This window comes from Rattus norvegicus, chromosome 1, assembly GCF_036323735.1.
Source record: "Rattus norvegicus strain BN/NHsdMcwi chromosome 1, GRCr8, whole genome shotgun sequence".
Lineage (NCBI taxonomy): Eukaryota > Metazoa > Chordata > Mammalia > Rodentia > Muridae > Rattus > Rattus norvegicus.
In genome coordinates this window covers 104,454,376-104,469,656 of record NC_086019.1, presented here as the reverse complement: position 1 = coordinate 104,469,656, position 15,281 = coordinate 104,454,376, and the positions used below count along the sequence as shown (strand labels likewise).

General features: G+C 54.4%; 2 protein-coding genes across 9 annotated transcripts in view; one reads left to right on the top strand and one right to left on the bottom strand.

The window, feature by feature from the left end:
• The first annotated feature begins 41 nt into the window (after positions 1–41).
• Positions 42–8,391, top strand: Tbc1d17 (TBC1 domain family, member 17). 3 transcript variants are annotated; one of them, NM_001106258.2, is made up of 17 exons: positions 168–208; positions 521–619; positions 714–788; positions 2,360–2,483; positions 3,204–3,411; positions 3,914–4,025; positions 4,115–4,276; positions 4,964–5,092; positions 5,178–5,281; positions 5,858–5,952; positions 6,288–6,404; positions 6,487–6,587; positions 6,684–6,783; positions 7,138–7,235; positions 7,326–7,442; positions 7,788–7,874; positions 8,004–8,391. In NM_001106258.2, the coding sequence occupies exons 1-17, from the start codon at positions 188–190 to the stop codon at positions 8,193–8,195; spliced, it is 1,941 nt and encodes a 646-aa protein (NP_001099728.1). In that variant the 5' UTR covers positions 168–187; the 3' UTR covers positions 8,196–8,391. The 3 variants fall into 3 exon arrangements, with proteins under 3 accessions (XP_038960753.1, NP_001099728.1, XP_063140046.1); XM_039104825.2 differs by lacking the exon at positions 7,326–7,442 and having other exon boundaries at positions 42–208; XM_063283976.1 differs by lacking the exons at positions 168–208; positions 521–619; positions 714–788 and having other exon boundaries at positions 2,418–2,487; positions 3,210–3,411.
• A 216-nt stretch (positions 8,392–8,607) lies between these two features.
• The window catches only part of Il4i1 (interleukin 4 induced 1), a 25,510-nt gene continuing 18,836 nt past the window's right edge, over positions 8,608–15,281 (bottom strand). For 3 of the 6 annotated variants that reach the window (XM_063278177.1, XM_006229191.5, XM_039094026.2), the window contains exons 4-9: positions 12,721–12,956; positions 11,965–12,077; positions 11,254–11,455; positions 10,220–10,288; positions 9,992–10,128; positions 8,608–9,859 (exon numbers count right to left, since the gene is read on the bottom strand). In XM_063278177.1, coding sequence (XP_063134247.1) covers positions 8,707–9,859; positions 9,992–10,128; positions 10,220–10,288; positions 11,254–11,455; positions 11,965–12,077; positions 12,721–12,956 — 1,910 coding nt within the window. In that variant the 3' untranslated portion in view covers positions 8,608–8,706. Of the gene's footprint in view, positions 9,860–9,991; positions 10,129–10,219; positions 10,289–11,253; positions 11,456–11,537; positions 11,648–11,964; positions 12,078–12,720; positions 12,957–13,047; positions 13,082–13,300; positions 15,277–15,281 lie in introns of those variants that run through there. The other 3 variants (XM_008759455.4, XM_039094028.2, XM_063278189.1) reach the window with 3 other exon arrangements.

The following is a 15,281-nucleotide window of genomic DNA, read 5'->3' as shown; positions in this document are numbered from 1 at the left end:
ACACCACGTGACCTAAATCTTAGGGTTTCAATTACCCTTTCCAAACAAATGGTTTCACCCACTGCAGCTTTACAACTTTAGGGACGCTACCACTATCTGGCCTGAAAGGGAGTGTTGTTTTCCGGATGTGACACCAAGTTGACCCGGAAAAGGAGGAGATCGGGGCAGTGAAACATCCTCGGCGGCAATGGAAGGATCCAGCTACAGGGTAAGACTTTGGAAATCATTCCCTCGCTTGTCTATAGGAGACGCCCCCCCACTGGTGGTCGGCTTCCACCTTCCGCTGTGCAGGGACTAGGCAGAGTCAACTTATCAAGCACCATTTTCTGGTAAAGATGCTGTCACTCTCTACAGTCCTTAGGGAGATTCTACCTTAGCTCCGCCCCTCGAGAAAACGCACGCCCATCCAGAGCGGGAGGCGGGGCTGTAAGCTTGCCACGCCCCATTTTAGCTTGTCAGTCTAGGCCTCTAGACCCCGCCCCTGGGGGAAACACCTCTCTAGACCATTGGCTTTCACCAGGTGGTGTTTGAAAAGGGAGGCGTGTACCTGCACACCAGCGCTCGGAAGCACCAGGATCCGGACTCACTTATCGCGGGCGTCTTACGAGTGGTGGAGAAGGTGGGCCGGGATGGAGGTGGCATGTATGGGAACTTCGAACTGAGGGTTGAGGGGCTTTCGCGTGACTCTACTAAGTCCTCTCCATGTCCCTCAGGACAACGATGTCCTCCTGCACTGGGCTCCGGTGGAGGAGGCTGGCGACCCAACGCAGATCTTCTTCTCTAAGAAGGTAGGCACCTCTCTCCTCTTCCTCACTCTAGTGGAAGGCAGGGAGTACTCCGGGACCTGTGAGCCTGTTTGCTTTGTGAAATTATCTAGTGCTAATTGGGCCCTGCTGGATGAAAGACTGGGTTCCCATTTCTTAAGGGGTGTGGCCTAGTTCTGGTCTGAGGTATCAACTGTTTGCTCTATGTTTATTTATTACACTTATTTACTATGTGTGTGCGTTCACATGCCGTGGTGTGGGTGTGTGGAGATCAGAGGATAACCTGCAGGTTCTCCTTCCACCGAGTGGGCCCTAGGGATTGAACTCGGGTTGTCGGTTTTGGCAGCAAGTGCTGAGCCATCTCTCTAAGCCCAGAGTTTGAGTTTGTATGGGGGTAGATGGAGGTGGTGTGAGTATGAGTGTGTGTGCGCACTACCCGTGAGAGCCTGCAGAAGACAGCAGACACATGCTGGAGCTTAGGATGTCACGTGGGATCTGAACTCTGGTCTCTGCAATTGTCCAGCAAGCCTTGTTCACCAGTAAACTCTTTCCGGCCTTATTTGTTCAGTTTTTTTTTTCTTTTTCTTTTTCTTTTTTTTTTTTTTGGATCTTTTTTTCGGAGCTGGGGACCGAACCCAATGCCTTGTGCTTCCTAGGCAAGCGCTCTACCACTGAACTAAATCCCCAACCCCCTTTTTTTTTTTTTTTCGGAGCTGGGGACCGAACCCAGGGCCTGGCGCTTGCTAGGCAAGCGATCTACCACTGACCTAAATCCCCAACCCCCTTATTTGAATTATTTGCTTATTCATGTGTGACTCGTGACACTTGGAGTTATCATTCATTTTTCCTTGTGGGTTCTGTGGCCTGAACTCAGGTCATCCGTCTTACACTGTCTGTCTGGCCCTGCTCAACAGTATCTCCTTTCTGTCCATCATCAGCGCCCCCTGCAGACTCAAAGCTAGTCACAATGACAATGGCCACCACTTTAAGCTCTTCACTCATGGTGAAAAGTCACAAAAGACACAAAGGAACTTTGACATGAACACAAAAAGGGCTGAGAGCAGGGGTGTAAGCATGTCCCTTTTCACTGAAGTCAGCACTGACCATTTATTGGTTTTGTGACCGCAGGTGGTCTCTGAGCAGTTAACTGTGTAGCAGTTGCCTCCTGAACCCTTGAGTGTAGGGTTCTGGCTCTCTGTCAGCCACCATGGCTGATGCTGCGCAAACCTCCTGCCCCTCCTGCCTCTTTCCCTCCTTCTGTTGTTGTTGTTGTTGTTGTTGTTCTTTTTCTTCTTCTTCTTCTTCTTTTAATTTTTTAAGATTTACTTTATTATTTTATGTATGTGAGTTCACAGTCACTGTCTTCAGACACACCGGAAGAGGGCATCAGATCCCATTACACATGGTTGTGAGCCACCATGTGGCTGCTGGGAATTGAACTCAGGACCTCTGGAAGAGCAGTTGGTGCTCTTAGCCGCTGAGCTGACTCTTCAGCCCTCCTTGTTCTGAAGCCTGCTTTCTCACTGGGGCTTGCAGGCTGCAAACTGAAAACTCCAGGGAGCACAGCTCTTCATTTCACTATTTCTTCTCCCAAGGACCCAAGTGGAGGTGAGCCCAGCACCTCAGAGGAGGAACCCACCTTTGACCCAGGCTATGAACCTGACTGGGCTGTCATTAGCACAGTGCGGCCACGGCCCCACCTGGCAGAGCCCAGGAGAGGTAGGTGGAATTGTTCCATGGTGGTCTAGGGGACCACATTTTGCCCTTCATGTTCATGGTTCCAATGGCTCTCTTGCCCATAGTCAAGGTGGCTTCCAGATGCTTCCTTTCTGACCTAGGAAAGAATGACTTGCCTCTGGGTGTTTCTAATGAGTTATCTTCCTAAAGGTTTCCAGGTTTGTGGGTTGTAGAAGGGCTGACAAGCAGCTAACCACAGGGAAATTTCCTTCTTTTTTCTTTTTTAAAAGCCATGGTCTCACTCTGTAGTCTCACTTAGTAGCCTTAGCTGGCCTTGAATTCAGAAACCTGCCTGCCTCTTCCTGCCAAGTACTGGGCTTAAAGGGTGTGGGTCACCATGCTCAGCTTCTAAAACCTTTTATTGTGGTTCAAGTAGGGACTTGGAGCAAAGAGGGCACTAGAGGTGAGACAGCCAGAGGACTAGGGGCAAATTTACCTTTGAATGCCAAGCAGAGGATTATAGTCTTCAAACAGAAGGTTCTGTAACATTCTGGAAAGGACACATGGCCCACCTGGCTTCTTTCCAATCTTAGGCAGTTTTACTTCTAAGGTAATTCTAAGTAGCCAAGAATCCTCAGAGGCCTGGAGGAGGGTAGCTTCCTGCAAGGCTTCAGAAGACAGGGCTGTTGAGAAAGCACACTGAGTTGACCTGCACACCCTTCCCCTCTCTCATTGAACCAACAGCTCTTTGCTTTTCCCCAGGTGCAGAGCCCAGTTCCCCCCGGAGCTCCTGGGCCTTCTCTGTGAGCCTAGGGGAGCTCAAGTCCATCCGCAGATCCAAGCCAGGCCTCAGCTGGGCCTACCTGGTTCTGGTGACCCAGGCTGGAGGCTCCCTGCCTGCCTTGCACTTCCACAGAGGGGGTACCCGAGCCCTGCTCCGAGTCCTTAGCCGCTACCTGCTGTTGGCCAGGTAAGCTTCTGCCTGAGCTGGACCTGTGAGCCAGCATGCTCTTCCACAACTGGGCTGGAGTCTCCGGACAACGGTGAAAGCACAGTTCTAGTCAGAAGTTGCTAAGCAGATCCAGGCGCAGCCCTTTGCAGTCCAGTGCTTGGAGGGCTGTGACGGGAGGGTTTTCAAGGTCAGTGTGGGCCACATGAGACTGAAAGTGAGGGCAGACGGGGAGGACCTGGCCCATCTTTATAGGACTTGAGTAGTAGGCTCCTGGTACACAGGAGTGTCTTTTCATCCTCACAAAGCCACTCATTGGTACCTCCCTGAGTCAGTCAACCTGGCCCAGAAGTGTAAAGGCCTCATTGGCCTCCAAGGTCCAGCTCTGATCTGGGGCCTTTTCATGCAGTAACATTTCTGTGATCAGGGAAGGGACTGCAGCACCTGGAGTAAGCATGGCCAGGCTAGCCTAGTACAACGGGGCCCTTCACCTGTAGCCACCTGTGTGCCACCTTCCCCCCAGCTCTCCACAGGACTCCCGCCTCTACTTGGTCTTCCCCCAGGACCCCTCTGCCCTCTCTGACTCCTTCCACCATCTTCAACTCTTTGACCAGGACAGCTCCAACGTGGTGTCTGTGAGTGTTCCTGGACCAGATGAGGGCGTGTGTGGGTGTGATGGGTGAGCTGCAGAGGAACAACTCTGATACCTGTTGCCTGTCCCCAGCGCTTCCTTCAGGATCCCTACTCTACCACCTTCAGTAGCTTCTCTCGAGTGACCAACTTCTTCCGGGGAGCCCTGCAGCCGCACCCTGAGGGCGCCTCTTCCCCTGATCTACCCCCGCTGCCAGATGATGAGCCAGAGCCTGGCTTTGAGGTCATCTCTTGCGTGAGTGTCAAGTGACCCTGTTTGGAACTTTCTATTGTGTTACACAGGCTTCAAGGCCTCAGTTTTCTCCTTGGTAACATGGAAACATTATCTGGAGCTCCTTAAGAAGTGACTTCACACAGGGCCGAGGTGGTGCATCCTTTAATCCCAGCACTTGTGAGGCAGAGGCATGTGGATCTCTGTGAGTTCGAGGCCGGCCTGGTCTACAGAGTGAGTTCCAGGACAGCCAGGGCACCACAGAGAAACCCTGTTTCCAAAACCAAAAACTCCAAAACAGAAGTCACTTCTATGTGCTGGGCCAGCTGCCTGGTGTGCCTGGTGGATGTTTGTCCTCGATGAAGATGTCCGACCCAGAGGCTCTTGCATGCTCGACGGATGCTGTGCTGCTAAGCCATACCACATCCTCAACCCCTGCACTGGTAATCCAGAGCAGCACTCCCTACTGAACTCGTTTCCCAGCCAGTTCTGGTCTCCTGGTCTCCTGGACTGGATGTCTCAGTCCCCACCTGGCCTTATACTGTGTGATCCATATATATATGCTCTTGCCTCAGGCCTGGCTGTGGCTCTCGGGCACCTTTCCTGGAAGCTTCCTGCTGGCCAGGGAAGATGGTGGTTATCTATCCTTGGTCTTTAGCATTCCTCTGTCGCCCAGGGGGGCCGAGGACTCACCCGCCATGTGTCCTGCAGGTGGAACTGGGCCAGCGTCCCACAGTGGAACGTGCTCCTCCAGTCACAGAGGAAGAATGGAACCGCCACGTGGGTCCTGAGGGTCGCCTGCAAAATGTCCCTGAGTTGAAAAGTCGGATCTTCTCAGGGGTGAGTGTCGGTGGGTGTAGGCTAGCATGGGTTGACGGATAGCTAGGAGGAAGCCCTTTGACCTGTTGCTCCATTGCATCCCCAGGGTCTCAGCCCTGGCCTTCGGCGGGAGGCTTGGAAGTTCCTTCTGGGGTACCTTAGCTGGGAGAGTTCAGCTGAGGAACACAAAGCCCACGTGCGGAAGAAAACGTGAGTGAGAACGTGTGGCTCCCACATCCTTTGGACATCTCTGCCCTAAGACTTGACCTCTCCCAGTCTTCACGATGGAGTCCTGCAGCCAGTACCAGCCCCCTACTGTTTTGTAGGACTAGTGTGAGATGTATTGGGACTTTTTTTTTTCAAATGCTGGTTTGGAGATGCTATATGTAGGGAACAGCCTCATCCCCCGTGTGGCTGCCTCTTGATAAGGTGTCCCCCTCACTCCAGTGCTGGATTGTTGCAGTTCTTACAGCCTTGCAGTGACTGTCGGCTCCTTCCTGTGGGTGCCATGCATCTGCTGTGTCTGGCGCCTTGTGAGGACCTTGAAGTGCCTTATGCTCCTTTAGATGCTTTCCCAACAGAGAGAGGGGTGGTGACATTACCAGAAGCCCACAGGGTGTTCTGTGGAGAGAAACATCAAGGGAGTGAAGAAAGGGAGAGACAGAGCAGGTGGCCTATGTGGGCAGAACAGGGCACGGGGAGTGATGGTGTGGGCAGGTGTTTTCCAGGTATCCCCTGGGTGCTGTGGTAGCCAGGGCCATAGCTTCCGTGTCCCTTCCCACTCAGGGATGAGTACTTCCGAATGAAGCTGCAGTGGAAGTCTGTGAGCGCTGAGCAGGAGCGGAGGAATTCACTGCTTCATGGCTACCGAAGCCTCATTGGTGGGTGGGTCAGGAAGCTCGTGGTGGGAGTTGGGGTGGCAGGGGTGAGCTGCAGTGGGCAGGGCAGGGGAAGAGGTCCTGGGGCTTGGTCAGCTCTCACTGGGAGATTAGGTGGCTTTACCTCTCAGTGCCTCTATTTCCTTCATTGCAGAGGGCATAACTAGAGTCTCATGGTGGGGGTGGCAGTAATAGGTTCTAGGGAAGCCCCATCCTCACCCTAGCATGAGCCCTGCAGGTGAGGACGGCCAGCCCACAGGGAAATAGCATGCTACCTCCGACTAGCTAGGAAGGCCTACTGACCTTTCTCAAGTTCCTACTACGTTGGACTCCCACAGAGAGAGATGTAAGCCGCACTGACAGGACTAACAAGTTCTATGAAGGGCCTGAGAACCCAGGGCTGGGCCTGCTCAACGACATCCTTCTTACCTACTGCATGTACCACTTCGACTTGGGTAAGCACTGCACTGATGGGAAGCGGGGCGAGTGCTCTCGGTGCTCAAGGTGTTGCAGCTGACCCTGTGTTTGTTTCCTCAGGCTATGTTCAGGGCATGAGTGACCTCCTGTCCCCGATCCTCTTCGTTGTTCAGAATGAAGTAGATGCCTTCTGGTGTTTCTGTGGCTTCATGGAACTTGTGGTGAGGTGCAGGCTGGGAGTGAGGGAGTGGGCGGGGACAGCCACTAAGGTGTCCGGCCTGCACTCCGCCCTCACATTTACCTCCTGCTTTCTGCAGCATGGGAACTTTGAAGAGAGTCAGGAGACTATGAAGCGGCAGCTTGGGCAGCTCCTGCTGCTTCTGCGGGTGCTGGATCAGCCACTCTGTGATTTCCTGGGTAGGTCCTGTGTGAGACCATCTGAATGAGAATAACATCCTGAGAAACTTGGCATTCAAAGCCTAGGGGATGGGGGAGCCTGTCCGCCCACTGTGGGCCAGGTGAGGTTTCTCTAAACCCTCAGCTAGGGCCACTGCATTCTCACTGGGTTCCTTGTTGCTTGTGTAATAGAAATGCTGAAGGGACTGCAGCTCAGTTGGTAGGGAGTGAATGGTGGAACTGCACACAGCAGCAGGGGAATTCATGTGTGTTGTCATGCCTGTCAGCTGCCTATCCCACTGCTCAGCACACTGTGATGGCTGTAGCTCGATCACTAGCTGTGGGCAAGGCTGACTGCCTGCGGTTCTCTTCTAGATTCTCAGGACTCGGGCTCGCTGTGCTTCTGCTTCCGGTGGCTGCTCATCTGGTTCAAGAGGGAATTCCCCTTTCCTGACGTCCTTCGGCTGTGGGAGGTAGGCAGCCAGTAGGGTGAGAGGGCTGCTGGAAGGGCTGGGAGGTTGAAGGTGGATGGGCAGGTCAGGATGGGGCTTTCGACACCCCAGGTGCTGTGGACTGGGCTTCCTGGCCCCAATCTGCACCTGCTGGTGGCCTGTGCCATCTTGGACATGGAACGGGACACCCTGATGCTGTCTGGCTTTGGCTCCAACGAGATCCTTAAGGTAAGGGTACTTCCCACCTTCTCCTCAGGGTTAGACGTGGAATCCACCTGCAACGTGTGGTGCTAGCCATGGGATTGATTGATCATTTTGTTTGCATGGGGTTGGAACTCTGTCTTCTTCCCCTCCAGGTTACTAGACCTGTACCTACAGAGCAGTGAGGTAGAGGAGCCTACCCCTCCCCAGGGAGGGCTCTTCCTGTTGTGCTAGCGGGGAATGCTATGGAAGATTGTGGCAGGCCAAGGAATCCTGAGGGCCTCCCCTAGCTGGGCCCTATACCCCCAGCACCAGTCTGCTTCTGTCCATCAGCACAGTGCAGGCATGGACCTGACCTTCCCCTTCCCACAGCACATCAATGAACTGACCATGAAGCTGAGCGTGGAGGATGTGCTGACACGGGCAGAGGCTCTGTACAGGCAGCTGACGGCCTGCCCAGTGAGTCTTTAGTTTTTGCCTGATTAAACCCCATGGCTCTGCAGCCAGGCTTTCCTCCTCCTCCTCTCACACCTATTGACTCTACCTTCACCCGTGTACCAGCCTCTTGGACCACCCCTTCCCCCACAGGAGCTGCCACACAACGTGCAGGAGATCCTGGGGCTGGCACAGCCAGAAGAGCCTAGTAGCCCATCTCCTCCGGTATCCCCAATGCCCTTGTCACCCACTCGAGCCCCGATGCCCCCGCCGCCGCCTGAGGAAGTGGCCCCGCAGCCTGACAGCAGTCTGGAGATTCTGCCTGAGGATGAAGATGGTGCTTGACTGCTAGCCCAGTTCCTCAGACCGGGTTCCTGAAGATTGACAGGTTCTGAGCTCCATGTCCGAAGCCTAGAGCGGAGGGAGACCCTGAGCCGGCCAATGAAATGGAGGAAGGTCCTCCTAGAGGTACGGGATTCCTCAGTGCCCGCCCACCAGCTGCTGCCAATTTGAGGCAATAAACCGTTCTCGTTTGACTGCACTGGCATCAGGACGCTTTGCTTTTTGATCTTGCCCATAGCTTAGGCTGGCCTTGAGGCTGCTGGTTGTTTTTAGTCAGGATCTGTCAGCACCCCAACCTCCAATGGCTTCTGATCTCCTCTTGACCATAGTGTAGTGTTCCTTCACCCAAGTGTCCCCCATTCAGGGCAGCTATATTCAGGAAACCAGAGCAGTGAGGAGGGAAGTGAGCCTCTGGTTTAACAAAAATAACTTTATTGTGGGCTATTACTGTAGGCGGTCTGTCTACCCTGAAAAGGGCTGGGTTAGGAGCTGGGTGCCCACTTCCCCTTTGCAATTACGAGTGGTCCACCTCTCCGTGCATATGCTGCAGAGTGCCAGATCCCACATGCCCGTGTTTCCTGTGTACATGCCCAGGCCCTTCGGGGATGACTTCCCCATGCACATGTCCGTGCTCTGAGGGATATATAATCTGGTGCTTGTGCCCCTTCTCCTGGGGGTTAGTCTTCATGAACACGTGTTCCAGCGGCTCAGGTATGTTCTCCACAAACACGTGTTGCTGCCCGTCTGGGCCGGTTTCCACCAACAAGTGCTTCTGCGAGAGATCCTGCCGGTCGGGGTTGACTTCTTCCTGTGCCTGCTGCTCCTCTGGCTGGTCCCCTTCCAGATACTGCTCCGCAAAGCTGGCCTCTGCGAGTGCATGCTCCAGCGTCTCGAGGTCGACCATCCCATACCCATAGTTACTATTGATCCTCAGCGCGGCCCGCAACCCAGACTTGACAGCAGTCTCTACCCAGCCATGCGGGAGAGCTGTATGCTCGCCTGCGAAGTAAATGCGGCCATAGGGGACTGACCAGTCATAGTCCTCGGTCCCTTGCCCAAACAATGGCGGCTGCACCACGAAGCCTCCCTGGCTATATGGGTCCTCCGCCCAGCGCTTGACCACACCCCTGCCGTCCCACAGCCGGTACACCACAGGCCCGTGGAGGGCCGCCAGGTCCTTGAGCACCAAATGCAGGGTCTGTTCAGTGCTCAGTCCAGCGAAGGGGGCTGCAGCGTCCGACCACGTATAGGAGGCCAGAAGCAGTGAGCCCTCGCCCGGTGCGGGATAGAATATGAGGCGCGATGGGCGGTCAGTGTTGGAGTGGCCGCCCATGATGTGCTCCTCGTGCCAGAAAGGCCGATGGAAACTCAGAAAAACCTTGCTGGCTGCCACGTAGTGAAGTGCGCGCAGTGCCTCCTGCCTCTTGCGAGTCAGAGGCGGCGAGAAGGAGATGCGCTGCAGAGCAGGCCCACTGGCAGTCAGCAGCACCACGTCTGCGGTCATCACCTCCAAGCTGTGAGACTGTAGTGAGGTGGTGAAGTGCACATGCACCTCGTGCCTCCCCTGAGAGATCGACACCACTGGCGCATTCAGCAGCACCGTCCCTGACAGCGAGCTCAGGAGCGCTCGCGGAAGCAGGTCCCAGCCACCCACGATGCGGCTGTACCTACAGAACGGGCAAAGAAGGGCGGGCACACTGACCACAGTCGAAACACAGCTCTTAAGGCCCTGCCCCCTCTGGCCCTGCCTCTCCCAGGATGCCCCGCCTTGTGGCTTGCCCTATCCGTTGTGCCCTCACCGGAGTCGGTCACTCAGGCAGGCGTGCGCGCGAAATGCTTCTGCAAGGCTGAGGTAGAAAAAGCCTTCCTTGGACATCACATCTCCCAGGAGCTGCACGGCCGGCTGGGACAGGTTGCCCTCCTTGAGGAGGTATTCCTATGCAGTGGGTAGGGGCACTCATCAGACCCTTCCTTCCTGCATCACAACTATCTCTTGTGACAGGAGAGGGAAACCTTGCCTCACTCACCAGGAGTGTATGCTCGCTGAACATATTCATGGCTTTCTTGCAGCCCAAGACCTTGACGTCTTTGATGGCCTGTGGGGACAATCAGAGAACCCTGGTTGCAGCAGGGACAGCAATTCACCTCATTCCAAGTCCCAGCCATTGGCTCATGATGCATGCTCCTCCTCTGAAGCTGGGAGTCTTCCAAATACTGGACTTCTGTTTGCCCACCCAGTCAATGTGTTTTTGTGCGGGCCAGTAGAGATGGAGTAATTGTGTCTAGACTGTTGTAGGCATAGGTAGGTGAGGGCCTCAACACCCCAAGAGGGTGTGTCTACTAGCAAAGCCTACTCTGCAGTGTCCCCCTTTCACCCACAGCTTTCCTTAGCTCCCCAGCCCCAGGAGGAAGCACTAGAGCACCACACCTACCCTCTGGCCCACAAGGACCAGTGGCCTCCATCAGCCTTTCTTGCACAAGGCAGTTGGTAGTTCTAAAGTGTGGAGAGCAGGGCCCCCTCTCCCACTGCATGCAGGCTCTCCTCCCTGGCATTTAGTGATCTTTGAGCTCCTTCCAAACATGGCCTCCAGCCTCTTTACCCTGGCCTCCTTGTCATGGGTAGGTAGAGACATGGAGGATACAGACTTAGGGGTGATGGATGAGGAAGGTTGGGTTCCAGAACAGAGGGTATGTATGCCTGGATCACCAAGTGGACTAAAGGGAGGGCAAGCTATTTGGTAGGTCTGGCCCATGAGCCTGAGAGGCACTGGGAAGCTACATGGAGTCATGGGCAGGGTCACCTGGGTGGAAAGATCCTTTTGGGACAGGAAAAAAGGGTGCTGTTTGACAGCATTGTCTGAGGCAACCAGATGGGGACACAGAGTAGCACTGTTGCTGGAGGGTCCTAGGAGTGCCAGGAGCTATAGTAGTGGGTGAGCTGGAAGAATGCAGAAAACACTAGCAGCCATCAGCAGACATGTGAAATAGATCTTAACAGGATAGTATTCGAGACAAGACTTTCAGGGGCAGGACTGAGCTCAGCAGGAAAGCTAGTGGCCACCTTGTTGAGTGCCATCTGGTAGATGTCCTCCGGGGAGTGGCCCCTTTCTCTGTGGTTCAGGTCGTAGCCCAGCTTCTCTGGCATCTTCTCCACCACATAGTTTCGCAGCTTCACGCCTTTCACCTCTGTCCATGCGTTCTCATCATACTGTGTGAACTGAGTCAGGTTGAGGCCCAGGCTCCTGCAGAGCTGGTGCAAGATCCTGGAAGTAGGAGGCTGCCTGAGAGAGGCCTGGCTTGGCACCATGGGAGGGGCCACTGGAGATGAGCATGAAAACTACTTACTGGGGACCCGAGAGCTGGCTCAGGAGCTGGGGTGGAGTAGGAGCAGAGCTCAGGCAGCCTGCAGGCTAGGGCACTGATCAGGAGGCCAGTGATCACCTCTGAAGGCCATACTGAGGGATGTGAGTGGGCAGTGAGGTCTAGACCCAACTTTTCACTGGGTGGGAGTATGGGTGACACTGGAGATGAGTTGGAGGTGTAGCTTGAAGCTCAAGGTTCCATAAGCAGCACCTCAAAACAAAGATACTGGTGCCTGGACTAGGGATAGAGCTGGCTTCTGGTTGAGTTCAGACCAAGAAAGAGGCTGGGATTGGCTGAGTCTGAATCTGGGATGGGAGTTGGTGGAATATGGGGGTGGGTATGGAACTGGGCTCTGGCTAAACCTTGGTGCAGAGGTGGGGCTCTGCTGCCTGGGTGGGTGGGACCTCACCTGTGGGAGCTGGGCATTCGCATGGCCCCAAGCTCCCCTATCCAGCCTGTCTTCTCATCCCGGAAAGTGAAGATACGGCCCCCAATCCTGTTACCTGCCTCCAGGATGGTGACCTAGAGATGAGGGGCAAACAGAGAACTCAGCTCCCTCACTACATTCACACTAGCCCCTGCCCGTCTTGCCCCCTATAGTAAATCACACCTAGATTCGGAGGGCCTTTCTTCGGGGTAGAGGGGCTTCTAGGATAACAGAAAGTAAGGTTTCAAGACTGTAGCAGGAAGACTACCAGACGGACTGTAAAGGGACTTCCCAACTTAAGGTAGGAGTAGAGAGATTTCCTAGTTTGTACAGAAGACTTGGGGCTGGCCCATTCTCATTCCTGAGGTTTGGTGGGAAGATACTTCCCCTTGAGGATTTCCCAGCCCCCTCACCCCAAATCCCCATCTCGATTCTTGACAATTACATCATTAAGAAGAGGAAGTAAGGGGTTGGGGATTTAGCTCAGCGGTAGAGCACTTGCCTAGCGAGCGCAAGGCCCTGAGTTCGGTCCCCAGCTCCGAAAAAAAGAAAAAAAAAAAAAAAAAAAAAAGAAGAAGAGGAAGTAGGCCTTCCCTCCAGGATGGGTAAGTGGAGTGCAGTGGATCAATGAAATGAGGGCTCTGAGAAAGAGTAGCTTCTCTACCTCCTACTACCCAGCACTCCCTCCCCACCGACAGCAGGAAAGGGTCCCTGTAGACTGCAGGCAGCACTTCTCACCTTGTGTCCTGCATCACTGAGCACCTTGGCCGCTACCAGCCCAGCCACGCCCGCACCAACCACTACCACCTTCTGGGGTTTCGAAGTTCGATTGAGGCCCAAGGTCACCACCTTCAGTAGCTGCTCATAATCATGGTCCACCATACACTTCTCGATAAGGTTCAGGTTGGAGGCTGCCCTCCACTGCAGAGAGACTGCCAGACCAAGGAGGGTGGCCACCAGGACAAGATGCAGGGCTGGCAAAAGGACAGGGTCAGCGCACAGGCACCAGGAGTACAGGAGTCAGCTTTAATCCCAGCAACACCCCCCTCTTGATTTCTCACTTACCCAGCCCAGCCATGGCTCAAGTGGCAGCTGCAGTCTGAGTGAAGAAGTGGGGGGTCAATGTGGTGGGGTCAGGGATCCCCAGTCTGTATCCCTCCTTCCTCTCTGGGCACGCATTTCCCCAGACCTAATCTTGATCCTTCAGGGTGCCTGGGACCATTCTTCCAACATTTGGCCTAACTCCCTCCCCTCCTGCTTTTGAGCCCTCGGTTCTGGGGTCCAGTCACTGCCACCACCCTCCATGTAGTAGCACTACCTCCAGCTCTCTTGGACAGGACAGCAGAGCAGAGCCTCTGCAATTCTCCCTTTAAAAGAAGCCAGCCCCGCCCACTCACCTCCCTGGGGAATTAAAAGTGCTTTCCTGAGCTAGGGTCAGATGCTGGGGGAGGTGATGGGAAGAGGATCACAGGAGGAAGTAACTTAGTCTATTTTTTCTTCCTCCTGCTCCAAATAGCTTTGGGGAAGCTGGGGGTGGGGACTACCCATCCAGGTGGCATTGTTGATGGTAAAACTTGTGCTCTAGGCTTTTTGGACTTGGATCTGCCCATCCCTGGGCTAGACCTCCTCTCCCCATCTCTCCAGGCCTGTCTCCTGTATGAAATGGGCACACACAAGCCTGGGACCTTCCACATTCAAAGCCCATATAGGCCTGCTAATGTCACATGGTCCAGCACAAAATGGCAGGAATGGAGCCAGCTCAGGGACTGCATGTAGCACCTGGCCAGGTCCAGAATCTGTTGCTGCAGCTGCAGGAACATGGGGTGGGTGTGGGGAGGGGGACTGGTTGGTGATAGCTAAGTGGCCCCCTGTCCTTCCTGCTTTTGTCTTAAGAACTGCTGGGCAGCAGACTCTGGACTGACACCTCAAAGAAATGACCCTAGAAGCTTCTGCCTCTGGCCTGCAGGAGGCCATGAGCAGATGAAATCAGGGTCGCCCAAAACTAATGAGGTGAGGCAACAGGATGCAGGGGGATTTTCATTAGGGTTGGGGAGAATATGGGTTAGGGGAACAGCCAGGGTGGGAAATCACAGAGAGCAGACTGGGGAACTCCAGAGCCCATTAAGTGCATGGTGGTTGGTGGATGTGTGTGCTCTGTGGCTTTGGCCAAACAGTTGGCTAGAAGTGCAAAGCCATGCAGGCTGGAGGCCCTAGGTCAAGCAGAACTCTGGCACAGTACTTGGTCTCAACCTTACAGAGGAATTGACAGTCCTGGGAGGGGAACACGGGCAACAGCTGCCTCCCAGCCTGGAGTTTCTTTTGGCTGAGACACAGTTTCTCTGTGTAGCCCTGGCTGTCCTGGGACTCAGAGGTCTGCCTGCCTCTCAGAGAACGCCACTGTGTTTCAGTTGTCTACCAGGCTGGCCTCAAACTCCCTATGGTCCTCCTGCCTTGGTGTCCTGAACGTAAGAATGACAGCACCTGGTGCTAGTGCTCTTCCTCAGCTTTTGGATTCCATCCAGCACCAATAAGAGAGCCTGAAGTTGCCATGGTAAGAGTAAAGGTAGGGTCTGGCACACAGGGACCATAGCTTTGAATTTGTATGCGAGTACACTGTTGCTGTCTTCAGACACACCAGAAGAGGGCATCAGATCCCATTATAGATGGTTGTGAACCACCATGTGGTTGCTGGGGATTGAACTCAGGACCTCTGGAAGGGCAGTCAGTGCTCTTAACCACTGACCCTATCTCAAAAGTATAAATACTTAGACCTCCCGATTCCCATGTTAGTGCCGACTGTATCATTGAACCTAAGTGAGGAATGCCGAGGGTTGGAGTACCTCTGGGATAGACTGTCCTTTCCTGGCTATGCTGAGGTCTTGGGGCATGCAGGGTGAAATCAGAAGTACCAAACGCAGGACTCCAGACACTAGTGTGTACATTTGGTGTAATAGCCACACACCTGTCAGCTGCTGCTGGCTTTGGGAAACCCAGCTTCATTATGGGCCTTTTAGGTGGAAATGGTCTTTGGAGATCCCTTGCCCACTGTGGCTTGCTTCCAATCCACAGGAAGAGTGCCATGAGGGCTGGGCCATATCCCAGCAGGCAGTGCCTCCCAGGGATCCTAGAGACAGGGATGGTGGGAGGGGCTCTGGGACCTAACTACACAGCTTTCAGTCTGAAGTCTAGTGGCTTGAATTCACTGTCACCAAAGGACGGGGTAGGGTGACCCAGGCCTGGACAGGAACAGAGCAGCTGTGGCCTCCACCCTGCCTTCCCACCCCAAAATGGGGACACTC